We start from the raw sequence: 27,725 nt of genomic DNA, 5'->3' as shown, positions 1-27,725 counted from the left end.
CACCTCTTAAATTCACACTTTTTTTTTTTTACCACTTACCCCCATGCACAAATCTCTTTTTTTTTTTTAACTCAAGAAAGTTTTTCACCCAAATCACTTAAAACTAAGGAGACTCAAATTTTTACATAAACGTTTTATTGCATAACTTTAGGTAGGAATAAAGTGTGTTCAGCAAAGAAACTCTTCAAAACACAGGGGGAATGGAGACACAGAACTAATTTAAGGCCAGTTGCAGCACTCACAGCTGGGATCAAAGACAAGTCCAGCCTGACAGTTCTGCTGATAGGTAATTCCATTCAGGCAGTGCCAAAAGGCATTTCTGTTATTTGCAACAGGATAGAGGCCATTGGCTTTGCCAGCACAGAATCCACTTCCTCCAGAACTGCTTCCAGAGCTTCCAGTTCCACTCCCACTTCCACTTCCACTTCCACTACCACTGCTAGGAGGAGGTGTTATGGGTTCAATGGGCTGGTCAGGGGCACTACAACCTGAAACAACAAAAGAGCAAATTGATTATGAGATGTGACTCCTAATATAATCTAGACTTCTGGGACTTACTTGGAGGGATGGTCTAGAGGTGGGTTAAAGTTAGATCCATAAAACTGAAGTTGTCAAAAATAATTCCATATTAAGGAGTCAGAATAAAACATCTTTTTAAGTCATTCTGACTTTAAAATTTAGTTCTCTTCCCTTATGCTGTCATTCTACAGAGAATCTAGAAATGTAATTTGCTCAGCACACATTTTAGCCATTATGTGCAAAACACTATTCTAGGATATGTGCATAGGTGACAAGCAAATAAACTCTAAGAGAACATTTTGATAAAAAATAGATACTTAGTGCTTTCTCTAAGTGAAATATATGTATTTCACTAATATACATTAGAAATTAGAAAATTTGGAAAGAATAGACTGCTTCCTCTAAGTGAGATATATGTATTTCTAATACACAAGAAATATATGAACAGGGGCAGGGGAGATAGCACAGTGGTAGGGCATTTGCCTTGTAAGTAGCTAATTTGATCAGATGGTTGTTTGAATCCCAGCACCCCATATGGTTCCTAGTGCCTACCAGAGCTACTTCTGAGCTCAGAGTCAGGAGTAACCCCTGAGGGTCGCAGGTCTGACCCAAAAACCAAAAAAGAGAAGAAAGAAAGAAATGAAAGAAAGAAAGAAAGAAAGAAAAGAAGAAAGAAAGAAGAGAAAAAGAAAGAAAGAAAGAAAGAAAGAAAGAAAGAAAGAAAGAAGAAAGAAGAAAGAGAAAGAGAAGAAGAGAAGAAAGAAAGAAAGAGAGAGAAAGAAAGAAAGAGAGAGAAAGCAGAAAGAAAGAAAGAGAGAGAAAGAAAGAAGAAAGAAAGAAAGAAAAAGAAAGAAGAAAGAAAGAAAAAAGAAGAAAGAAGAAAGAAAGAAAAAAAGAAAGAAAGAAGAAGAAAGAAAGAAAGAAAGAGAAGAAAAGAAAGAAAGAGAGAAAGACAGACAGAAAGAAAGAAAGAAAGAGAGAGAAAGAGAGAGAGAAAGAAAGAAGGAAGGAAGAGGAAGAAGAGAAGAAAGAAAGAAAGAAAGAAAGAAAAAGAAAGAAAAAGAAAGAAAGAAAGAAAGAAAGAAAAAGAAAGAAAGAAAGAAGAAAGAAAGAAAGAAAGAAAGAAAGAAAGAAAGAAAGAAAGAAAGAAAGAAAGAAAGAAAGAAAGAAAGAAAGAAAGAAAGAAAGAAAGAGAAAGAAGAAAGAAAGGAAGGAAAGAAAGGAAAGAAAGAAAAGAAATAAAGGAAGGAAGGAAGGAAGGAAGGAAAGGAAGGAAGGAAGGAAGGAAGGAAGGAAGGAAGGAAGGAAGGAAGGAAGGAAGGAAGGAAGGAAGGAAGAAGAAAGGAAGAAAGAAAGAAGAAAGGAAGAAAGAAAAGAAAGAAGAAAGAAAGAAATGAACAAAATCTAAAAGAGACTTTAATAAGAATGGTAGTTCCTTATATAGAAGGTCAATTTAATTTCTTAGGTTTTTATACCCTTAAACCGGGGCCGGTGAGGTGGCGCTAGAGGTAAGGCTAGCAAACGCTAGCCAAGGAAGGACCGCGGTTTGATCCCCCGGCGTCCCATATGGTGCCCCCAAGCCAGGGGCAATTTCTGAGCACTTAGCCTGGAGTAACCCCTGAGCATCAAACGGGTATGGCCCCCCAAAAAAACAAAAAAACAAAAACCTTAGCAGACCAAATAAATCTCATTACCCCCAATCCTATCTTTCAAGATAAGCCCAAGAGCATACAATTCATGACATAAACGTTCAAGGGTAAGGAAAGATGTGATACCAATATCTCAGTTGGGTATCAAAGGTGAGAGAAATGAAAAGCTGCTTTCTTGGCAGTGGGGGGAGTAGCTGTTATTGCTATTTTTTGAGTTGGGGAAAGAGTATTTATACACCCTTGATCTTCTGCTGTCACGTACTTGCACTCCGCAGGCCAAGGGCATTCTTCAGGGTAGAGATTAAGGGGAATTTGCCCTGGTTGCAGAAACTTCCGGTGAAATCATCCAGATCGATGGCCCAGACCATGGCCCCTCCAAAATTGTTCTGCTTGAGCCACTGAGCCTGTTTAAGGATAGAATTGATCAGGAGTCATTTTACTAACCCAGACTTAAGAGCTGTGTCTGAGCATGTCAGAAAAAAAAATAAATAAAAGACTGGCCTTACCTTGATATTGAAACTCTTGACATTGTCATAGCCAACCCACTCATTACCCTGATAGGCATAGGGCACATCTTGAGGGGCGTCCCATGCCTCTGTAGCTCCTTTTCCCAGGAAGGTGCAGATCTTTACAAAAATAAAGTATGTTAATCTTCTAAGTATGAATTGTGAAACAATATAATATTGTCTGACTTTTCTTTCCCATTTTCAACTGGGATTTCTCCCAAGTTTCTGATTAAGGGTGCTTATTTCTAGCAAAGAAAATAAAGTTCCTTTTCAAATATTTGTATCTAGTTCCTAGTCTTAATGATAAACTTTGGAAACCCACAGTAATTTTGTGATATGGTTATTCCCTGTTTGTAAATACAAATGGCCCTTATCTATATTTTATTGAGAATTAGCATGCATAGCACGCATTACTTAGTGCTCTCTCTACTAGATTAGATAGAAACTTGAAGTAGTTAGAGTGATGTCTGAGTTTAAAGTAGATAGATAGTAAGCAGAACAAACCTTTAGTCTTTCTGCAAATACTAACTCTAAATAACTGCTCAACACATCAATTTACGGAACAGTTTAGTACCTACCTCATAATAGGCCCAAAACCCATCCTGCCTGGTGTAAGGCCCAGGAGCACCAGCTCCAGAGGTGGGGGCACCAATGCCAGTATTGGAAGGGTTGCTCAGAATGAAGTTGTGTCCATAGGTTGGGAATCCAACAATGAGCTTCTCAGCAGGGGCACCATTGTTCTTCCAGTAGTTCATGGCATATTCCTGCAATGGTTACAAGTTAGCTAGGGGCCCCACTCAGCTTAGAACCCACAATTAGGAATAGCAATTAATTCCCTGGTATTATTACACAATGTTAATGACAAATGCTCTCATTGGTATTCTTCTGAAACATTTTTATAAAATTGTAGTTCAGGAGATATGATCAGCCAGATGAGCGGACAGTATCCAAATTGACAGATTTATAGAATTTGTTTTCTCCCCCAAATATCCATATGATTGGCAGTCTCATCTTTAGTTTTCATCTGCAATTATATTGGAACTCACCACATTGAGGTAGGCATTGCTGCCAGTATCGGTTGGGTATTTGTAGAGAGGGCTGTTCTCACCAGTGTATCCCTCCCAGGAACCATGAAGGTCATAGGTCATGACATGGATGAAGTCCAGATATCTGAGGTGGAATAAGAGCTTTCAGTACCTTTCTAAAGGTCATTTATCACTTTTATACAAGCAATAGATAGCAGTTCCAAAGCCTTCTCTCTAGAAAATGTCTCTCAGTAGCATGGCATGCTAATGAACAGGTCTGCTTGGAACAATAAATCCTATAGGAGGAGAATAGAGCATCACTCACTGGGACAGCTGAGGTATTTCATAACCAGACTCAATGTTAGAGATGCCAGCAGCTACAGCAGCAGTCACCATCAGCCTGGGCTTGTTGACTTGCTTAGCTTCCTGCTCAAAAGCTTCACGCATTTCCTAGAGAACAAATATATATAATCATGTATATACAAATATTGTTCAAGGTTAGCTAGTAATAATACATTTTGCATGAGGCTCTTGATTTATCAACTGCTTTCTCAAATTTTCATACTTTTTTTTTTTTTTTTGGTTTTTGGGCCACACCCACGGTGCTCAGAAGTTACTCCTGGCTGTCTGCTCAGAAATAGCTCCTGGCAGGCACGGGGGACCATATGGGGCACTGGGATTCGAACCAACCACCGTTGGTCCTGAATCGGCTGCTTGCAAGGCAAACGCCGCTGTGCTATCTCTCTGGGCCCCAAATTTTTATACTTTTATCTCTCAAAATTTCTGTAAGTAGATAGAGATAAATCAGTCGTCTTAGTCTTATAGCAATCTAATATGCATGAAAGTTGAATAAATTTACTAACACCTCATAGTAATTTATTAGATAGGTCATAAGTAGAACTCATACACCAGAGAGTTATACTACTGTTCCCAAAGCATTTCTTTTTTTTTTTTTTTTTTTTTTGGTTTTTGGGCCACACCCAGTAACGCTCAGGGGTTACTCCAGGCTATGTGCTCAGAAGTTGCTCCTGGCTTGGGGGACCATATGGGACACCGGGGGATCGAACCGCGGTCCGTCCAAAGCTGGCGCAGGCAAGGCAGGTACCTTACCTTTAGCGCCACCGCCCGGCCCCCCCAAAGCATTTCTAAGTATGATTGTTGAACTCTGTGGTCCAGCAGTAGAACCCATAATAATTTCTAAAATTAGGATATATAATTGTAAGAAGAGAAATTAAAGGGGGAAATTATAGCTATCTTCAAATATTGAATCAATATATTTCAAAAGAGGCAGTTTGTTTATTTTAATTTACTTAATGTTTTGCTTTTTGGGTCACACTCTGCAGTGTTCAGTTTTTACTCCTGACTCTGTGCTCAGGGATAACTCTTGGCAAGGCTTTAGGAATATATATGGTACCAGCAATTGAACTGGGATATGCTACATAAAAGCTTTATCTACTATACTTGTTATTCAGCCCTAAAAGGTCAGCTGGGAACAATGACAGAGGGAGGTCAACACTGGTGGTGGGAATTGCCCTAATTTACTGTCACTATGTACCTTAAATATAACTGTGAAAAACTTGTAATTCAAAAAAAAAAAATCTTCATATAATCAACCTAGAATTTTCTTCAGATCTAACGTGTTACTTTTTTCCTTTGAAGAACTGCTTGCTTTTAATCTAAGTCCATTAAATTTATTTTTAAATATTTGGATGACTAAACTTCACTTAGATCCACCAATACAATAAAATAAACTATTTTTTCAATAAAAAAGGTCAGTTTTACCCTTTGTTATTTTATGTATAGGTCTAAAACCAAAGACTAAAAAAATGTTTTAGCCAAGATTAGAATATTCTTCCTGACCACCAGAATTGTTCAACAAATAGATTAATTTTTCAACTGGAAAGTTCCTTAATATACTATTCAGAGGATAATTGACCATCTGGGATGGAATAGAAAAATATTGGGGTAACAATAAATATTAATGTTTTTCTCATTTCATTCACCTTTTCTTGGTGATCACTTAATCACCTACTCTTGTCAATCATTGCAATGAAATAATAAACACTTTTTAGGGGGTCCTAATTTCAAACAGGTCTACAGGCAATATTTACTGTCATTCCAGAAGACCTTCCTACAGATTCCTTTTACTCATTTTGTTCAACGACAGCCATCCTTCTGGCTTCAACCATCTTAATAGATTCATGATGAAACCAGTGCATCAAGTAAAAAAATACTATCTTTATTTCCATTTGATCTCTAAATTCTATTAATCTAGTTTCTAAAATCATTTGTTTATATCCCATTTGTGTCCTCACTGGTAGAGTCTTGGTATCCTTAACATTATTTAATGAAATAGCCTCCCAATTCTCTTCTGACTTCCATACCTAACTTTTAATTCATTTGCATGGTTAATACCACATATTTTATTATGTCTCTTCACACTTAAAAATTCTCCAAATATGTCCCATGTTCTTGAGAGTAAAACCCAAGTTCGCTTCTTGGTGCCAGGTGGATTCTTGTCTTGTACACAGCTGAGCTGGGTTCGATCCCTGGCACCATATGTGGTCCTCTGAGTCTGCAAGGAATTATTCCTGAGTGGAGAACCAGGAGAACCCCCTAAGCACCATAGGGTGTAGCCCCAAAACAAAAATGTGAGCCTCACCTAATCTGATTCCTGCTCTCTTTGTAGCTTCTCTCACTCACCTACTTATCCACACATCTCTGTTTGCCTTTTTCGAAGTAATTTCAGTCCATCCTTTACTGCTTGACTCCAATTTCTTTCAAGACAAAGTTCAAATATTGCTTTCTCCAAGGATATCTTCCTAATTATATTCCAGAGCAGAATTATGTACTCACTATTTGTTGCTTTTGCATCCTGCATACATCTCTCGTATGGCTTGCCAGAATGTACTTTAACTGTTTTCAGTCCTCAACATCAGATCCTGTGGTCTTTAAAACAGTCAAATATTGTGCCTAATTTGTATCATTAGCCTGTCACCTAATCCAATGTCAATTATAGAGTACATATTCAATAATAGTAACCTACTTTAATGGTTAGGTTCAATGAACTCTTTGCCACCTGGGCTCTTGAATGGCCAGGAAACTTACAATTATGTGATATTAGGTATAATTCTTAAGCTCTTCATAACTTATTTTTCTCATCTGTTAGTAAAGATGACAAGATATATCTTAGATATTACGATGAGAAACATCATGATTTCTCAAAAAGCATGCCTGTCACACAACATTCATTGTTATTACCATATGCTCTTTGAGTGGATGCATGACTGTATTTAAGCATGGCTACAATTCTGACTACCATATTATTTTGAAAGAGAATGGGTGAGTAGGTTTTGAATCCTCATGGATCAAATATAGTGGCCACATCCCTCCTCACCTGCACCAGGACTGTGAAGAGATGCTTGTCCTGTGGAGGGCTCCCACGAGAGCCAGGATACTCCCAATCAAAGTCCAGCCCATCGAACTCATACTGGCGCAGGAATTTGATGACTGAAGCAATGAAGGTCTGGCGGTTCTCAGGAGTGGAAACCATAGTGGTGAAGCTGAGGAGACCCAAAGGTGGCAGGGTGAAGCCTTACCTCAGTGTTTCAATCGCTTGCAGTATAGTCAAATACTTTTTCTGATTCTACACCAGAACCTGTAAACCTGACTAAAATCACTTTTTGTTTTCTTCTTTCCTGCCTTTGTAATCAATCATAGTCAAGATAGCTCAACACACCCTTCTTTCATTATCCACCTAACTTTGTCCTTCCTTTTTCTTTTGTTTGTTTTTTGTTTTGGGGTCAGACCTGGTGGTGCTCAGGGGTTACTCCTGGCTCTGCATTTAGAAATCACTCCTGGCTGGCTCGAGGGACTATATGTGGTGTCGGGATTTGAACCACTGTCTGTCCTGGGTCAGTTGTGTGCAAGGCAGAAGCCCTACTACTGTGAAATTTCTCCAGCCCATTATCCACCTAACTTTGATCTCTCTCCCAGATTATGCTAGTTGCTATTAACACCTGGCTACCTTGATTAGCTATAATCTTTCCAAATTTCTCACTAAATGTGTATGCACTCAAAGTATACAAGGTTTGTATACCATGATGTACTCTTGTATATATCCTTCAAAGTTTGTATATCCTTGTTTATTTGCATAACTTCTTGTTCCTTTTCCCAAAGAGGTAATGGAAAGAGAGTCCTGACACCCTTTTGGGGGAGTGTGCTCTTGAAGTGGTATAGCTTGTTTAGGGATCTTAATTATTAAGTCTCTGTAAACAGGGTTCCCAAATAGCCATCCAAACATAAGTATACGAAATATATTATATTAAATATAATATTGAAGTTCTGATATAGTAATTAATTTATATAGATATATGTCTAATAAATAGTCTTAGTAATGACAGAGGAAGCCTCAATTTCCCTGCACCATATGCCAGGAATGGTTTCATTTTAGCTGTTTCCACTGTACATTCTAAGTACTTCTGCAGTTTTCCCATTATCTTTGAGACTGAGGGATTGTCTAGTTTGTCAAGGCCTTACATAAGACAAATGAACTAAGTTAAGCACAAGGCCTTGCTAGGGCTGGCTATTAGGAGGTGGAGAGATAACAAGTTAGACTATGATAGTCAAAAGAGTACCAAACACATCTACGATGACAGCCTCTCTGGCCTTAATGGGAACTTAACTATAGGAAGGAATTTAGTTGGGACTGAAGTGATATCAAGGTGGGTAGGACATTGGTCTTGAATATAGATGATCCAGGCTAGATTCCCAGCACCTCATATGGTTCCTTGAGCCTCCCAGGAATAACCCCTGAGCTCAGAGTCAAGAGGAAGGAGTATTTTTGAGCAAAGCCAGGGGTCACTCAAAACACAAACAAGAAAGAAAAGGGACTCAGTTAACAGAGTTTTTAATTTGTGGAGAACAAATGGGAATCTTCTCCATATTTTGTAACAATTACTTGGTAACAAACACTTGGTAAACTAAGTTTCCTATGAAATCCCCTCTAAAAGGCATCACATTGAATTTAGGGATCTTTTCCTGGCTAGTGAATTTTTTCCTCTTTTACTTTTCAATAAATTTTTTTTATCTCTTTAACTCTGAGCATTTTTATTACTCAATATTTACAGGGATGAAATGCTAAAGGCCTGAAAATATTGAAGTACATGGGAATGATGGATGAACAGAGACCCTCTGCCACTGCTCCTGCATCAATACCTGTAGCTTCTGAAGTCTAGGTTGTTAGATTTTTGTTTGCTTGTTTTGTTTGTTTTTGGGGCACACCCAGTGGTGCTTAGGGGTTACTCCTGACGTTGTGCTCAGGAATCACTCCTGGTAAGCTCTGGGGATCATATGGGATGCATAGGATCAAACTGGGGTCAGTCGCATGCAAAGCAAACGTCCTACCCACTGTACTATATCGCTCAAGTCCCAAGTTGTATTTTATGAGTGACAGAATACCCATATCTCTTGGAGGACTTACGGGGCAGTTCCGAAGTTCCAGCCTCCAATGGCCAGTAGAGTTTTCAGCTCGCTGTTCCTGGAAAGCAAAGGTAGAAAGGAGATATTTCAAAATCCTGGAGCGGGGTCTGCCAAGATGGAGCAACCTAGGAGCAAATGGGATGGTGCTTGCTCTCTCTGTACCCAAACACTGACTCAAGGGACTCTGAGAGGAGATTGTCCTCTCCACCAGGGCATTGCCTCTTTTCTCTGCTCTTTCTCTGCTCTTTCACTGTGCCCACAATTTTTTTAAATATAATTTTTATTTTGATCATAGTGGTTTACATGTTGTTGACAATAATATTTTAGTTAAATATTTACATAACATCTGGGGGGATTCCCATCACCAAATTGTCCTCCCTACACCTCCGTTTTTGTCCTATCTCCCGTATCCTCTTCCCTCACCCCCAGGGCTGCTAGAATATGTGGTCCCCTATGTACCTATCCTACTACATAGTAGTCTTGCATCTGGTTGGTCTAGGTGTCTCCCTAATTTCCCCCTCTAACTGGGAGGCAGGCCTAGCTAGTTAAATTTGCGTGGTTTGGTTTGAAGAAGAGAAAAGTAGTAAACTGGGATAAAAGTCTAATACTCTGAAAGTGGGCAGAGTCCTTCTAGAGGCTCTTATCATCGATTTGAGGGGTGAAGGAGGAAAAAGAAAATGAAACATTCCATCAGTACAAAAAAAAAAAACCAACAGAACAAACAAAACAAAAACAAAAACAAACAAAAAAAACCGCCATGGTCTTGAGATAAGAAACATGACATAGCCCATAAAGAAAGAAAAGAAAAGAAGAGAAAAAATAAGTATATCTGGGGACAACAGCTTCAATAACCACACCCAAACAGAGAAATCGGCCAAAAATAGTTAGGTAAGTAAAAATAATAATAATAATAATAAAATTAAATGAAGGTAAAAAATAATATATAAAAAGTAAACAATGTTTTGTGCTTTTTTTTTCCCCCTCCTGCCCTGGCACAGTAAATATTGGGGTCATTTGAGAAGGAATTCACTTGGCCTAGGAGTTATGGGTTTCTCCGTCCTTGGAGTATATTGTCATGGGATCAACTATAATTTTTTAAAACTTCCCTTGCCTGGTGGTCTAAGGAAGTAGGACGGATCCTGCAATCTGCCTCATCAACAGAACAGATAGGTATATGCAAGGGCTATATCTGGTCACAAAAAGGCCACAGATTCATTGCTCCTGGGAATTAGAAAGGGCTAACCATGTGAAGCTGATCCTCTTCATCCAGGAAGCTGGAAGAGGGCACAGTGGAAGAAAGATTGGAAGCTCAGAGAAGCCCAGAAAGAGAAACAACTGCCCAACCATTAGGCTACTCACAACCCCACTGCTGAAGAAACTGAAGATTATTTTTTTTTCTGGTTCAGAAAAACCTCCTACAAACACCTGCCAGAAACTCAGTGGGTCTGACTGACACACATGACTTTTGACATATGACTGGCTGCTCTCACTTCAGCAAAGGATTGAGCCAAGAGGGCCAAACATTGGAAGCTAAGTCTCCAAAGATAATAAACCATGAATCTGCAACCAAAGCTGCAAACATGGGATTCCTGTGGCTGAGAAGGAAAGATTAAAAAAAGGAAACAAGCAACTTGAAACTGAAGAGGTCAGTCTTTTTTTTTTAAGCTCCAAAAGAAAAGGAGTTGAAAGTAGATGCTGATTTTGCAGAAAAGCCAGAGCTATGAGAGCTTTTACGAATGCCACTGCAGGGCCTGAGAGATAGCATGGAGGTAAGGCATTTGCCTTGCATGCAGAAGGATGGTGGTTCAAATCCAGGCATCCCATAGGGTCCCCCAAGCCTGCCAGGAGTAACCCCTGAGCACTGCCTGGTGTGACTCAAAAGCAAAAAAATAAAAAAAAATAAAATAATGCGAGAATGCCACATCTTCAAACTTGCAGAAGTTTATAGCAAATCATTGAAATGTCAAACATTTTCTAATATTTTCCAATATTTTTCGATCTTTGTCTCTTTCTGGAAATTTTATATATCCAGAACTTCCCATTATGGAACTCTTTGAGGATATTTTGAAAGGATTTATGAATAATTAAGGTGAAGACCGTAAGTGAGAAGATGAAATAATACAGAGGTACTGGCAATCCACAGAAGGTTAAAAAAGGGGAAACCACACACAAGGGTAATCCAAGAGCTGTTTCACCATCAGAAATACTGTGAAGAAGATGCTTTGCCAGTATCTGGAACACAATCATTGTGAGATATGCCGCCTATTTAATTTACTGAATGTAGCTAATGATTCCAGATTTTGCAGCTACTAACTTCTAGACGTTTACTTTCTCCTGATATAAACCAGTGTCTACCTGAAATAATTCTTTTCAAGAACAAGTATCCTTCTTATTTGCAGGGTTCAGGTGTCTTATGGAATGTTACGTGTATTTATTCATCAATGTTATAAATGATAATGCAAAACCTAAAATGTATGGTAACCTCAGGAACTTCCTTTTATGTGACACATGCATTGACTATACGCATTTTGTTAAGCACATTTTGCTTGTTTACACATTGTACTACTCATAACATAATGATACTCTCAAGACTATCAGGATATATATTTAAATTCTATTAAAATAGAGCAAACTCTTCTGACTTAATAGTTTTCAGAATGGCAAATCTCACGGACTCTTATGAAAGTAAATACTGTATTTTCCGGCGTATAAGATGACTTTTGAAACAAAAAAAAGTCAACCCAAAAATCGGGGGTCGTCTTATACGCCAAGTATATCCCGAAAAATGCTTCAATATGCCGCTAAACGAAACAAAAAATATATCAGGCCGCAGAGTTTCCAAATCTCTTTCTTGGGGGCTCCCAAACAGTACTCAGGAGATCTGGGGGCCACTTCTGGCAAAACCCAGCTAACCGTGTTGGTGGTTCAGTGCTAGGGTCCCAGGATGGGGTGCTGTTTGGGGAGATTAACTGACGCCACCAGGGAATTGCCAGAAAAGGTGCCTATGATAAGGGACCAATCACTGCAAGGCTGCTCGGACCGCCTCTCTGACTCAGCCAATCCAAGCAGGCTTTTTATGCATGCAAATTCGACAATGTTCTGGACCCGAATCTACACTGTCAAAAGCTTGCTCAGATCGGCCAGAGTCAGAGAGGAAGTCTATGACAGTAGAACCTTTGAACCTTTGCTTGTTGTGATTGGCTCACTGTGGTACATACAGTTGCAGCACAGGAACGTTCTGTCTGATACAGCGAATATAGGCCTAAATCTATGTTTTAACTGCAAAATTAGGGGGTCGTCTTATACGCCCATTATACGCCGGAAAATACGGTAAGATGAGATGTGAACTAATAGTTTTTGAATATCTGCTAGAACAAGCAATGTGCTCCATTGTTTATATCTTTGGTACTTCAAGTGTAGCTCCTGGATCAAAAGTATCAGTAACACCTTTGAAAGCTTGTTGGAAATGCAGTCTTTGTCCCCAACTCAGACAAATGTGCAGTTTTAAGATCTCTGATTATTTGCACATTACTTTTGAAGTACCTGAGAGATACCAAATTACTAAATCACCCCTCTTCTCTTACTTGTTTTTCAGGCCATTGAAAGATTGGTAAAGGGTGACATCATTCCACTCGATGGTGGTGATCTCATTGTTCCTCATTCCAGCAAAGGCGTAGATCAAATGAGTACAGAGACAGGGGTCAATGTCATCAGGCTTGAAGCGCCCCAAACCAGGCCGATACTGGGCCCAGTTGGTGAAGTAGCATGTCAGCTGGTAGGCAGAACCTGTAGGTTATTAAGGAGAAAGAACAATGGCTGACTTAGATGGTATTATACTGTACCATGACTTTTTTTTTAATCTTTCCTCTGTTTCCTTTTGTCTCAGATGCCTGCACAGGGGTGTTGATTATTAATACTCTTGCACATGAATTAAAATGTTCTAACTTAAAAACTAGGCATTGGGAGTAGTTTTAACTTTGACAGATTCATTTTGGGATCTTAGATAAACCTATTAACCTATTTAAAAATTCCAGTAGTTCTATGAAACTCAAAGAGTACCAAATTATAACTCCTAGGTGGTCATGCTAAATAATATAATAATGGAAGTCAAAGGCCAGAGTGAGAGAGCTTAATGGGATGTAGCAAGTATTTTGAGTACAGGAAGCCCAATCATGATTCCTGGCATTGTATGCTTCCCTATATACTACTGAGACTGACTTTCAAGAGCGTGGAGTCAAGAACAGCTCTAGAAACAACAATAAGGCTATAGCCCTCATACATATAGACAAAACAGTGGTATTTAATACCTAATAATAGAATCTTCAATGGTTAATATATATCTCAATGAAGTAGATATTAGCTCATGCCCTAGTCTGGCTATACATCAACAGATAATTTTAGATAGAATTTTTAAAGGTGGTACTATAATATTAAAAATCACATATAACATGAATCAGACATTAAGTATTATGACTAATTTGTAGAACAAAATTTATGTCAGGAGATGGTCAAATGTCAAAGATGAAACAGTATTAGTCCAGGACTTACCAAGCTGAGCATTCAGCAGAAGAACCAAACCTAGAGGTAGAAAAATACACATACTCAATAAATTTTAAAATACTCTGTATCATATTCTTATAGTTTCATCTTACTTATCATAGGTTTTCTTAGTCTGCTGCATTTACTTAGGAGTTATTTAAAAACATAGGAGCAACAATGAATCTCTGCTTTCCTTTTTTTCAGTTAAAAAATAATCATGCCTTTCCCTTCTATCTTTCATGTAAAATATTATTGTTATTGACAGTATTTAAATAAAAAAGAAAAAATATTGTTTATGAATGAAGAATTTTAAGTCTACTATCGGTGTTAGATAAACATACTGGAGTAACTTAAAGTGTACTATTCTCAATCAATAGGCATGAGTACATTCTTCCAGTAGGGGAGCCTCCAAAATAGTACATTAATATTTTCTGGAGCCTTTGGATTTAGGAGGGAACCACTTTTAGTTCTTGTGCTAGAAGATAAGGATTAGGAGTACAGGTGAGACTTCTCTCTTTGATTTCTGCCCAAGACCTGATAGGATTATTTTATAATATAGTTAGGGTTCATTTGAAAAAGAATCTGAAATTATACAGTCTTTAATCATAATTCCAGAACAACTATAAACAACTGGATACAACTTTTTTCTAAAAAAAAGTTGATTAACTAAAAATTTGAATGTTCAATTTTGTAATAGTAACATTTTTATGATATATTAACTCAGCAGGACAGTAGGATGTAAGATAAATAATGCCTCAGTTTCTAGAGATTTTCATTGTAAAAATATTATACCCAGAAAAAAATTATACCCAGAACACAAGCACATTGTGTGTCTATATTTTTTACATTTTACATTGTTTGTATCATTTTAACAAAAGCACATTGCAAAAATAATATCTAAGTGGTATTTTAATTAAATGAGACAGTGCAAGAAAATGAATAAGAAAAAATGAGCAATGAACAGGAGAGTAAGATGAGCCCTAGAAGAAGTCAAGTCTTTCTTTTAGAACTATACCCATGGAAAAAAGGAATACAGAAAATTAGCAGAGTTAACTGAAATTAAGCTAAGAAGAGGTAGAAAGATTAGTATATGTTAGGATTCGCCTGAAAATTTAAAATGATGAAATAAGAATCATTGAGATTCAGTAACAAGACTATTTCATGGCTGTAAGAAAGAAAAAGAAGTCAAGTTAAGAATAAGGCATTATTTTTGACTACAAACTAACCTGTGAGGAGAATAAGCTTTGCCATATTTCCTGGTGGTGTTGGTTAGCGGAGTGTGGATGTGCTTTTATATTCTCAGTGATCTTGGTTATCACAATGGCTTTGGAGTGGGGGACAGTAAGCCCAGGTGTGTTGATAGCTAATCAGTAAATCAGTAAATATTCTCACCTACAAATATCAGTCCTTGGATTGTCAAACTATGTTTTCCTACCAACACCACTACTGATCTGTTCACTCACTAAGCATAAAACAGGGTGGGTGCTGCATCACCATATAAAATAGCAACTAAATAGCTTTTCTGGCAGTTCTCCAAGCTGATAAGCATCTTTTTATATAGTGAGGTAAGATTTCTAGGATGTAGACATTTCGTGCCTAGTATTAAAACCTAAGTCTTTATTGAAAAGTAAATAATGAAACCTTTGGAAGTTATTAGTTGTTCTTAAAATCTTTTATTCTTCATGGAATATTCATATGTAATTTGTACAGTTGGTGTTTAATGTTACTTCGTCAGACAGTACTTTTGAACAATGTTTGTACACCTGTTCCTTGGAATCATTACTTAACATCAGGTTTTTTTTAAACCAGGAATAGTGTAAGTCCCCAGGATATTTCAAGAGAGACCATATCATAGAACCTGGGCACAGAGGTGGTGGACAGAAGAATGAAATGAAGGCAGAAGTGGGCTATAGTTGGAAAAAGACTATGAAACACTACCTTACTTAAGATTATGTAATAATTTAGTGACTTTGGGGGGGTAACTTTGGGGTCATTCCTAATGGAGCTCAGGGCTTATGTCTAGCTCAGGATCACTTCTAGAGAGGCGTGGGGCTCATATGGAGGGCTGGGATTGAATTTAGATCAGCCACATGTAAAGCAAGCACCCTTTTTCTTACTGTGCTACTTCTCCAACCCCGTTATGTGATTATTTTATCAAAGAAAATATAGTTCAAAATGCCCCTTTGAGGGCTAGTATGTAAGATATACAAGGTACTGACATAATTCAACAAGAAAAATAAAATCTAACCTCATCAAAAAATGGGGAGAAGGAATACAGATGGCCAAAAGCACATGACAAAATATTCCACCTCACTAATCATCAGGGAGATGTAAATTAAAACAACAATAAGGTACTATCTTATGCCACAGAGACTGGCACACATCACAACAAAACAAAAACAATCAGTGTTGGCAGGAATGTGGGAGAAAGGAACTCTCATTCACTGCTGGTGGGAATGCTGTCTTGTCCAGCCTTTATGGAAAACAATAGAGAGATTCCTCAAAAACACCCTGGAAATTGAGCTCCCAATATGGTATGTTCCAGCTATACCACTCCTAGGGATATACCCTAGGAACACAAAAACTCAATACAGAAATGCCTTCTGCACACCTATATTCATTGTAGTACTATTTTTTTTGGTGGTTTTTGGGTCACACCATGCAGTGCTCAGGGTTTATTCCTGGCTCCACGCTCAGAAGTTGCTCCTGGCAGGCTTGGGGGACCATATGGGACGCCGGGATTCGAACCGATGACCTCCTGCATGAAAGGCAAACGCCTTACCTCCATGCTATCTCTCTGGCCCCATTGTAGTACTATTTACAATATCCAGAATCTGGAAATAACCCAGATGTTTGACAACAGATGGGTGGCTAAAGAAACTGTGCTACACATGGAATATTATGCAGCTATCAGGAAAAATTGAGTCATGAAATTTTCCTATACATGAATGGACATGGAAACTATTATGCTGAATGAAATAAGTCAGAGGGAGAGAGATAGACACAGAATAGTTTCACTCATCTGTGGGATTTAAGAAAAATAAAAGACATTATTGTAATAATACCCAGAGACAATAGAGATGAGGGCTAAAAGGACCAGTCCACGATATAAAGCTTGTAACTCCAATTAGAGCACTGACCACATTGACAATTGACAATGACAGTGAGTGAGTCAAATCACTCAGAAATCACTCCTGGCAGGCACGGGGGACCATATGGGATACTGGGATTCGAACCACCATTGGTCCTGGGTTAGCTCTTGCAAGGCAAATGCACTACCTCTGTGCTATCTCTCCAGCCCTCCATTTCTGTCTTGTAATGTTTTTTCTTTATCTTCACTGCTATCCCAATCTTAAAATTTTCAGATCCAAGTTCACATTCTCTTTCGATTTCTCCTGATAAAGCTATGTAATCTGGTACTTACTGTTTTTCCTGCTTCTAAAAGGAAACTTTTGGGGGTGGGTTTGCATATTCAGAGGTGCTAAGGGCTTATTTCTATCTCTATGTTCAGGGATCTCAGCTGGCAGTGCTCAGAGTAACGTATGTAGTACTGGGAATTGAAGTGGGGTCAGACCAAGGCAAGCATCTCAATACTAATTCTCTGGACCAAGCAACTTTAAGGAGCCACATTCAAGATTCAGTGCTATAACTAGCTAGCTACAGATCAAAAATCTAATATTCACAATTAACTGTGTTTTATTTATTTTTTTAGGTACTAAAATACAAAACTATTAATAGAGTTTTAGGGGTAAGTGAGATGGTATGATGGTAAGGCACTTATCTTCTGGGATACTGGCCCCTACTTGGGTTCCCCCATGAACCCTGGAGCCCACCTGGATTGATACCTGAGTGCAAAGCCAGGAGTATCCCAGAAGTACTAACAAGATGTGTCCAATCTTCCATCCTCTTACAAAAATTTATTTACATAGTATTTCAACTCCAAAACCATCACTAGTGTCAGCATCCCTCCACTAATTCCTTAGGTTTCCTTTCACCCTCATGCCAACTCCTTAGCAACATAGTATTTGCTACTTAATTTTAATTACTTTAATGTGTGTCTCCTGTTTACAATAGTGTTGATTCCTGGTTTTAATGTACAGGTATTTTATCTCTGCAGCACCAAAGTGTTTAAGACTCCTTAAACATAAGTGGTCCTTATGTGACCACTAGCCTTTTCTTGTTCACCATATCCTCTGACTACAACCATTCTCATTTTTATAGCTCAGGACCAAGTGTATGCTCACCTTTGATATTCTTGTATTACTAGTCTATTTGTATTCCAGAGGTAAGTGATGTCCTCCCTCTGTCTTGTTTCCCTTAACATAATACACTCTAGTTCCATCCAAGCCACAGGTATTTTATCTTTTCTATAGTTGACACAACTTTTTATTACTCATTCATATGCCACTGGATATTTGATTTGTTTCTATATTCTGGCTATTGCACTAAGCACTGCAATGATCATCTGAAGGGAAGTCTGATTTCAATCATAACAGGCCTGTCTCTAGATTCTGCCTGTATCAAGTTTCTGTCTTGTCTCACCTTATGGAAGGACAATCTGGTCCCAATTAGGGGAAGCCTACAAGTTACTATTGACTAACCCCAACATCTGCTATCTGTAATACTGACCCTGTACCTTTCCTTCTCCAGATACAAGTACAGAACCCCAAAATAATCTTGAGAGGCGCTCAGGTTTTAGAGATGATTCTGAAGAACGTACACCCTTGGAAACAAATTGTGTTTTCCTTGTTCCTCTGATTGTATCTTTGTTTCTTTCCTTCACTGAACAATTTCATAATAAACATAGATATACATTTGGTATATCTTATAGAAATAGTTTTTTTGTGCCTTTGGGGATGATGCGAAGAAATGGAATTTCTGGATCATATAGGAGTTCCATTCTTACTATTTTTAGGAAATTTCTGTATTATTTTCTAAAGAGGCAGAACCAGACATTTCCACCAGAATTATGAGGAGAGTTCCATTTTATTGTATTTATTTATTTATTTTTACAAAGTAGGTATCCTACTCAAAATATTTACAGTCATTAAATCTCCATCAAAAACCTATGGCATTCCTCAAAAATTCTGGATTATCATTAAAAAAAATTTATGCAGGCTCATAGAATTCTTTGAGTAGTCAAAGCCTTTGGGGGTAAAAGAAATTGAGAAGTATAATTTTTTCTGATTTTAAACAACAATAAAAGTAATTAACCAAAGCCACATGCTACTGGAATAAGGCTAGATCATCTAACAAAAAATTTTTATTTGTATCTCAGATTATACTCTAAAGATAATTCAAAATAAAATTCTTCCACACTGGAGAAGCCTGTGTTCTCTTTTAAGCACATTTGTCTTTCTTTCTCCTCACATTTGTCTCTAAAGTTTTTTTGATGAGAATTAATTTGCTTCATTAAAAAATTTAGCTCAAAATGGTATAAATACTTCAATATTATATCAGAATCTATAAAATATATTGAAAAAATGTAAGCATAATTCTTCAGGATATAGAACTCAAAGATGTTTTCAATGATATGAGTCTATTGGCAAGGATAATAGAAACAAAGATAAACTGAACAATGGCAAATTAAAAAGTGTTTGCATCATAATACAGATTTGGGTTGAAGTTAGGGTTAATGGGAGAAGATATTTGCACACAATACATCAGACCAAGGGATCGGAGCCTAGATATGTAGAGTACTCATAAAGTTCAGCAACAAAAAATAAATAAATAACTCATGAAAAGTGAGGAGGAAATTCAAAAAGATCATATAGGTGGTAAAGTGCTTGCCTTACACACAGGTTCAGGTTCAAACCCTCCAGTATAGAAAATGGTCCTCTGCCAATAAAAAAGCCCTGTTCTAGGTTTTGATCTACGATCTATTGGTACAACAAACAAGATCTCTAATTCCAGAGGTCTGGCTGAGACAATTGCAACTGAACAGATCTTCTGGAAACATAACAAAAGACTCTATCCCAGGCTCCATACTAAGATCAGCGCAATGACCAAGACCACCAACTACAGAAGACAGATTAAAACGACAGGGAAGGAACAGAACTTCTAGAACCACAAAGAAAGACTTCATCATAAGCTCCATTGCTTGACCTGTGCAAATACCAAGATCTCTGGATACAGAGGTCTGACATTATCACCCATGATGGAGCTGAAGCCTTCCATACAACACAAAGGCACTGAGGAGAAAGTAAAAGAACATGCAAGGAGTCTATAGTTATTCCCATGACAGTATACTTCAAAGGTGGAAAAACCCTGTAGCTTTTAGGTCAAAGGAATTCCCTCTCTAATGTCTCCAATATTTACTGTGCCTATACAGGGAAAAAAAAAAACAGCACAAAATAATCATTTTTATTTATTTAACTATTTTTTTTATTTCTATGTTTTGGTTTGGATATTGAAGTTGTGGTCTCCATTTTTTATTTCTTCTTTTTTTTCCTTTTTGTACTCTGTTATGTTTTTATTTCAGGACCATGGTTATTATGTGCTTGTCTTTATTGCTGTAGTGTTCACTGGATTTTTTTTTTAATTTGATATCTCTTTTTGTATTGTTGTGGTATTTCACTTCTTTTTTCGATTCCCTCTCTCAAACTGAGGTTGAGGGCCTCTAGAAGGACCCTGCCCATTTTCGGCTTATTTGATTTTTACCCCATTTAATTGCTTTTCTTTTCTTCAGACAAAACCACATAACTTGAACCATCTAGTTCCGCCTCTAAAACAGAGGGGGAAATAGTGGAGGTACCAAGGCCAAACAGTTGTATGATCACTAAGTAGTAAGCTAGACCCAGAGGGGACCACTTATACTGGCAGCCAAGGGTGAGGGTGGAGGAGATGGGATGCAAGATGGGAACAGGGGTGAAGGGAGAACAACTTTGGTGATGGGAATTCCCCTGATTCATTGTTAATATGTACCTAAAATATTACTGTGAAAGATATGTAAGCCAATTTGGTCAAAATAAAAATTATTAAAAAAGAAAGAAAAAGAGAAAGAAAGAAGGAAAGAGAAAGAAAGAAAGAAAGAAAAAGAAAGAAAGAAAGAAAGAAAGAAAGAAAGAAAGAAGAAAGAAATAAAGAAAGAAGAAAGAAAGAAAGAAAGAAAAGAAAGAAAGAAAGAAAAGAAAGAAAGAAAGAAGAAAGAAGAAAGAAAGAAAGAAAGAAAGAGAGAGAGAGAGAAAGAGAGAGAGAAAGAGAGAGAGAAAGAAAGAGAAAGAGAAGAAAGAGAGAGAAGAAAGAAAGAAAGAATGAAAGAAAGAAGAAACAGAGAAAGAAAGAACGAAAGAAAAAGAAAGAACGAAAGAAAAAGAAAGAAAGAAAGAAAGATAATAAAGAAAGAAAAAGAAAGAAAGAAAGAGAGAAAGAGAGAGAAAGAGAGAGAGAAAGAAGAAAGAGAGAAAAGAAAGAAAGAAAGAAAGAAAGAAGAGAGAGAAAGAAGAAAGAAAGAAAGAAAGAAAGAAAAAGAGAAAGAAAGAAGAAGAAAAGAAAGAAAGAAAGAAGAAAGAAGAAAGAAAGAAAGAAAGAAAGAAGAAAGAAAGAAAGAAAGAAATAAAGAAAGAAAGAAAGAAAGAAAGAAGAAAGAAAGAAAGAAAGAAGAAAAGAAAGAAAGAAGAAGAAAGAAAGAAAGAGAAAGAAATAAAGAAAGAAAGAGGAGAAAGAAAGAAAGAAAGAAAGAAAGAAGAAAGAGAGAAAGAAAGAAAAAGAAAGAAAGAAAGAAAGAAAAAGAAAAAAGCGAGGGAGAAAGAGAGAGAGAAAGAAAGAAAGACAAAAAGAAGAGAAAGAAAGAAAGAAAGAGAAGAAACAAAGAAAGAAAGAAAGAAAAGAAGAAAGAAAGAAAGAAAGAAAGAAAGAAAGAAAAAGAAAGAAAGAAAGAAAGAAAGAAAGAAAGAAAGAAAGAAAGAAAGAAAGAAAGAAAGAAAGAAAGAAAGAAAGAAAGAAAGAAAGAAAGAAAGAAAGAAAGAAAGAAAGAAAGAAAGAAAAGAAAATGGTCCTCTGAGCACCTTCAGGAGTGATCTTTAAACACAAAACTAGGAGTAAGCCCTGAGCACAATTGGTGTGGCCTGAAAACAAACAAAAACAAAATGTAGAGAGTTGAAGGACACTTGCATGAAAAAAACAAAGGGTAGATATTAAGAATATTAAAACACTCATCACCATCACCACCCAAAACTACACAGCAAGGTACCATATCACACCAATGAGAATCACATATTTTTAAGAGGATGAAAAAGAAACAATGTAGTATATATATATATATATATATATATATATATATATATATATATATATATATTGTTCCCCAATTCACAATACAGACCAGACAAAGGGCCTGGGTTGAGGTGTATATGGGGTGCATTTACTGTGCCTCCTCTTTCTATACAGTCAGTGTAAAGTGCTTTCTTATTTTAAATAGGCTAGTTTGTGATCTAAACAAAACTACTCGAGACAGTTCTTTGATGCACCAAAGAGAACCAAAATGAAACTGAGATAGAATTACGTCAAATCATGTTTAAATACAGGATTATATAAACCAAATAATAAGACCAGTGGTCCTAGGTTATTTATCATGACCAGATCGAGATGCTATTTAGATTTTGGGAAATATTTCTATTAAATTTGGCACTACCAATCCAAATAAATTACCAATCCAAAATAAATAAGACATTACTTATTAGTAGCTTCTAAAGAGCTCTAGATTTCCATCATGTTTAATTTACAACTGTGTGCTTAGCTGTCGGAAATAATTTCTGCCATCATAAAACCCATAAAGTAAATAAAGGTTTAAAAGTGTTAACCTCAAGTATCTTTCCATTTGGTTTAATAGATTTTCTTTTTTTTATGAATATAGGTAGCCTCTCATTATTTATATCTTTATTTATTAATAAATCTTTGTACATTTCTCCATAATTACCTTATATACTTTTTGAAAAATGTAGTCCAAGTATCTTATATATTTATTTCTATTAAGTTGTCATTTATACTGCACTTTTAGTTAATGCTAGTAAATTGTCTAAATGCAATTATTATAGGATTTTATGCATATGTGAAGCATAAATTAAAGGCAGAAAACCGAAAATGTAATTCCTAGATTTGGTAAACTCTTTGGTAGTTTCCAAAGGAAAAGGGAAGTGGAGAGAGACGAATGAAGGAAGAGTCATTTTGGTCATGGGATAGTGCCAGAATTTTTGTGTGGGAGTGGTGATTAATCACGCACATAGAGGTATGAAAATAGACTCCTGGAATCCCATAGCATTGTAAACCAATAATAATAAAACTATTAAAAAGATAAACTAATAAAAATTTATCCTAGCAACAATATTAAGCATGCTTATTAATGGAATTTCCTATACATTTGTTTTGTTTACTTACATAATGAATCACATCATTTGAGAAGAATGGCAGTTTAATTCTCCACATGTAATATGCTTAGCTAAAGTGTCCCCCAGATAACAGAGCAATGCGAGACTGGCTCTTGCTATTAGTATTAGTAATTTATTCTAAAAAAAAAGAATAATAATTTATCAATATACAAAGATGGGATAAGGAATAAGTGATGGAATAATCAATGTCGTTCGAGAGTTTTTCAATATATGCCTCATATTCATGAAATAATTAGGAGGATCAGAGAGACCCTAGAATCACACATTTTAAACAGTCTAGTTCTGACTTCTGAGATACGTTCATTTAACAATTTTATTGTTAATTTAAATTAAATTAAATAAAATTTAACAATTTTATCTATTAATGACAATTTTCTCAATTCTAACCTGCAGACAATAACTTCTTATCTCAAAAGGTTAAGATTAAATGAGCAAAATTTTGCGAAACACCATTCCTGTTCATAAATATTAGGTATTTAGTAATTTTCATTGTTACATTACCAACTTGATATAAAATCTTGGGGTAGTCAGAGGCAGTAATTCTGGAAGTAAAATTGTATACTAAATTTTGTGTATGAATTAAATAACATATTGCTATTATTATTGTTGTTGTTGTTATTATTACTATTGGTTGGGGGGGCTACACCTGGCAGTGATCTACTCTTGGCTCTGCTCAGAAATTGCTCCTGGCGGGATCAGGGACCATATAACATGCGAGGGATTCGAGCTGGGTCAGCCAAATGCCAGGCAAAAACCCTACCCAGTGTGCTATTGCCCAAGCCTCTATTTTTATTCTTTGATTTATTCCAAAATGTTGAATTTCAGATTATGTGCATATTATAATCCATCATACTCAGCATTCCTCTCTAGTAACAGTTAGTCTGTCTTCTTTAAATGTGTTTAATTTGTTCATTTGTTCTATTTCTCTAGATTCCGTACATCAGTGAACTACTGTAATTATATGGAATTAGAGTTTTGTTTTCTTTGTAGTGTCAGAGAGTGAACAGAGAACTCATACAAACCAAGTGCTCTACCACTAAACTATATCCCTAGTATGATACTAGTCTTTGTTATTTCACTTACTTCATTTAGCATAATACCCTTTAAATATCCTTAAAATTCACCCTTGTAGTTGCATACGACAAGATTTTACTTTTGGGGGGAGAGGACCACATCCGGTCATGCTCAGAGTTTGCTCCAGGCTCTGTGCTCCTGGCAGGCTGGGGAAGGGGAGCCAGGATGGAATCTATGTCTGTCTTAAGTCCGTCTGGGTCAGTCGCGTGCAAGGCAAACTCCCTACACTGTGCTATCGTTCCTGCCTCACATTAGTTAAATGAGGGAAGAGGAGAGGAAACAGAGACAGAAAGAGACAAAGACAGAGAGAAACAAAGACAGAGAAACAGAGACAGAGAGACAGAGACAGAGAGAGATTACAGTGGGCAGAGCACTTGCCTTGCACACAGCCAATTTGGTTCTAATCCCCAGAACCCCACAAGGTTCCTCTACGTCTAGCCCTTCAATAATGATTCCTGTCAGAGCCAGGAGTAAGCCTGAGTACAGCTGTTATGGTCTTCAAAACTAAAATAAAATAAATAGCTAAATAATATAACTTTATCCTACACACACAAACACATACACCAATTCTTTAATGGGCACTTACATTTTTACATATTTTGACAATCATAAATAATACTGATAAACATAGATATACATGTATATTCCTTTTAATTTTTTTGTTTTTGTTTTGGGGCCACACCTCACATTGCTCAAGGTTTATGACTGGCTCTGTGCTTGGAATTACTCCTGAAGATCCCCGGGGAATTATATGGGATGCCAGGGTTTGAACCTGAATAGGCGAAATGCAAGGCCAACACCCTACCTTCTGTATTATTGTTCCTGCACTCCTCTTAATATTTTTTATGTTAAAATATTATCCTATAAGAATGTAAATATTTCATGTTTTAGGAACACAATCTTTTTTCACCACCAAAGTGCTTACGTTTCTTCACTACAAAGAACCATTTGAATTAAGTGCTTTCCTGTTCTTAGAAAGAAACAGAGGTGGAATAGTTGAATCACATTATATATCTATTCTTAATATACTGAATTAATTGCTATACTGTTTCCATAGAGGCTGCATCAATTTACATTCTCACCAACAAAATTATCCTTTCTTCACATTATCATCAACTCTTGTTTTGTTTTTATTTTTGTTTTTTTTTTTTTTTTACCTTTTTTGCTATGGTATGAATGATATCTTGCTAATTTTAAGATCAGGATTTTTGAATGGTATTTTTGGTTGAAGTATATGTGTTCTTTATATAATTTGAATTTTAAATCTGTTTAGGTATATGCATTGAAAATATGTTTTTATTATATTTGGAGCACCACCTGGTGGTGCTCAGGACTTATTCCTCCCTTTGTACTCAGTGATCACTCCTGGTAGTGCTTGAGAAACTTATGAGGTGCTGGGGATTAAATCTAAGTTGGCTACTCAGCACAACCTTTGCCGCAGGTACCCACATCCTGGAACAAGGAAAAATTTGAATGCTGCAGAATCCTAAAGGTTTTTGTTATTTCTTTTTAATCAGCCAGATTAAATCAGCTGGTCTTCCTGCCTGCCTTTCCAGCGGTGTCAGAATGAGGAAGTTACCTAACAGGGAGCTTTTCTTTCTCTTTTAATTTTTTAAATGATAATTTATAGTTTTTTGAGGAATGTCAATATCTGTAGCCATCAGTGGTGTGTCCGGGCTTGTTCTAGACAAGGCCCAGGGAAGAACAGCCTCTTGGCAAGGGAGGGGCAAACAGCATCATAGGGCGAAGTGCAGCAAACTGGACTGGGAGGCATTAAATTATGTAGAACTTGTTATTGCAGTTGAGGCTGAAATAAAGTAAAAGTATAGAGAATCTGAAGTTGTACTAAGATGTTTCATCTATTCCTAGAGTTCCAAAGAAAAGAAGGAGCTTGTCATATTGTATTCTACCATAATCTTCATAAATTTTTAAATAGAAATCAAACACACATATGTACACAGTGATGAAAATTTTCCATTTAATCACTATATTGTTAATGTTAGTTCCTCTGGTAAAGTAGAAGGCAGGAATTGGAATAGCTGTAGATGATTTTTCCATTAACAATACACTATTGTGCTAAAATAGCCTATATTGATTTTAAAATTCTCAAAAATCTAATAAACTGCTTTAGAAACTACCAAAAATAAAAACAAATTCAAATAAAATTATTTACCTACTTAAAAACTTTAAAAGCTTTTTTGTTTAGGAGTCACTGTCTAATGACCAAATTGTATTTTTTTTGTATAGTAGGTAGTTCAGTATGGTTTTCACATTTTTAAAAGCTCAGATAAATGTTTAATAACCAAAATGCATACATTGTTCACAAAACTCAACAATAGAAAACAATAACCACATCAAAATAATTAGAAATAAACAATCCCTGTGGTGAGCTCATGTTGGGACTGGACCCTCCAATCCTCCTCTATTTTGTCTCTGCGAATCATTACACAAATGTTTTTCATTTTTCTCAAAACCCATAGATGAGTGAGACCATTCTGTGTTTATCTCTCTCCCTCTGACTTATTTCACTCAGCATAATAGATTCCATATACATTCATGTATAGGAAAATCTCATGACTTCATCTCTTCTGATGGCTGCATAATATTCCATTGTATATATGTACCATAGTTTCTTTACCCATTCATCTACTGAGGAGCATCTAGGCTGTTTACAGAGTCTGGCAATTGTAAACAGTGCTGCAATAAATATAGGTGTGAGAAAGGGATTTTTGTATTCCTAGGATATATCCCTAAGAGTGGTATAGCTGGATCATATGGGAGCTCAACTTCCAGTTTTGGAGAAATCTCTATATCGCTTTCCACAAAGGTTGGACTAGACAGCATTCCCACCAGCAGTGAATAAGAGTTCCTTTCTCTCCACACCCCTGCCAGCACTGCTTGTTCTCATTCTTTCTGATGTGTATCGATCTCTGTGACATGAGATGGTACCTCATAGTTGTTTTTATTTGCATTGTTTAGTGCAGTCATAGAAATAATTACATTGAGTACTGTCATAAAAAAATGTGACTGAATGAGGGAAGTAGAAAGCCTGTCTAGAGTACAGGCCAGTGTGGGGTGGGGAGGAGGGACACTGGGATATATATATATATATTTATTTTTATATATATAAATCATTTGTTTCTAGGAAGGTTTTTATTTCCTTTTTGATTTCATCTCAGACCCACTGGTTATTCAGTATTAGGCTGTTTAACTTCCAGGTATTGAAGTTTTTCTTCTGTGTCCCTTTGTAGTTCACATATAATTTCAGGGCCTTGTGGTCAGCAAAGGTAGCCTGCAAAATTTCTATCCTCTTGCTATTATGGAGATATGTTTTATGTGCTGGCATGTAGTCTATCCTGGAGAATGTCCCATGTACATTAGAGAAGAATGTGTATCTGGGCTTCTGGGGGTGGAGTGTCCTGTATATATACTAGGCCTCTTTTTCCATTTCTCTTTTCAGGTCTAGTATATTCTTGTTGGGTTTCAGTCTGGTTGACCTGTCAAGTGTTGACAATTCAGTGTTGAGGTCTCCCATAATTATTGTGA

The 27,725-nt window shown here is 36.7% G+C and overlaps 1 protein-coding gene and 1 non-coding gene across 2 annotated transcripts; both read right to left on the bottom strand.

Moving 5' to 3' along the window:
* Positions 1 to 219: 219 nt before the first annotated feature.
* Positions 220 to 14,970, bottom strand: LOC125997304 (acidic mammalian chitinase). The gene is made up of 11 exons (XM_049765753.1): positions 14,946 to 14,970; positions 13,729 to 13,758; positions 12,765 to 12,966; positions 9,182 to 9,238; positions 7,097 to 7,262; positions 4,025 to 4,149; positions 3,721 to 3,844; positions 3,253 to 3,438; positions 2,675 to 2,794; positions 2,431 to 2,572; positions 220 to 488 (listed from the first exon to the last, which is right to left on the bottom strand). Exons 1-11 carry the CDS (start codon positions 14,968 to 14,970, stop codon positions 220 to 222), a joined length of 1,446 nt encoding a protein of 481 aa, XP_049621710.1.
* Positions 14,971 to 22,015: 7,045 nt separating this feature from the next.
* Positions 22,016 to 22,141, bottom strand: LOC125997814 (small nucleolar RNA SNORA51). The gene has a single exon (XR_007491829.1). It is a non-coding gene; the product is annotated as a small nucleolar RNA SNORA51 (small nucleolar RNA).
* Between the last annotated feature and the right edge of the window lie 5,584 nt (positions 22,142 to 27,725).

This window comes from Suncus etruscus, chromosome 19, assembly GCF_024139225.1.
Source record: "Suncus etruscus isolate mSunEtr1 chromosome 19, mSunEtr1.pri.cur, whole genome shotgun sequence".
Classification (NCBI taxonomy): Eukaryota; Metazoa; Chordata; class Mammalia; order Eulipotyphla; family Soricidae; genus Suncus; species Suncus etruscus.
Note: the sequence above shows the minus strand (reverse complement) of the source record. Positions and strands in the feature narration are given on the sequence as shown.

Excerpts from the sequence above, each read along its gene's own strand:
- LOC125997304 (XM_049765753.1), bottom strand. The coding sequence starts at position 14,970 with ATGGCAAAGCTTATTCTCCTCACAG. Across the intron at positions 9,239-12,764 it reads TTCAATGGCCTGAAAAACAA|GAACAGCGAGCTGAAAACTC; the intron begins GTAAGAGAAGAG and ends TTTGCTTTCCAG. Across the intron at positions 4,150-7,096 it reads TCTTCACAGTCCTGGTGCAG|GAAATGCGTGAAGCTTTTGA; the intron begins GTGAGGAGGGAT and ends TTTGTTCTCTAG.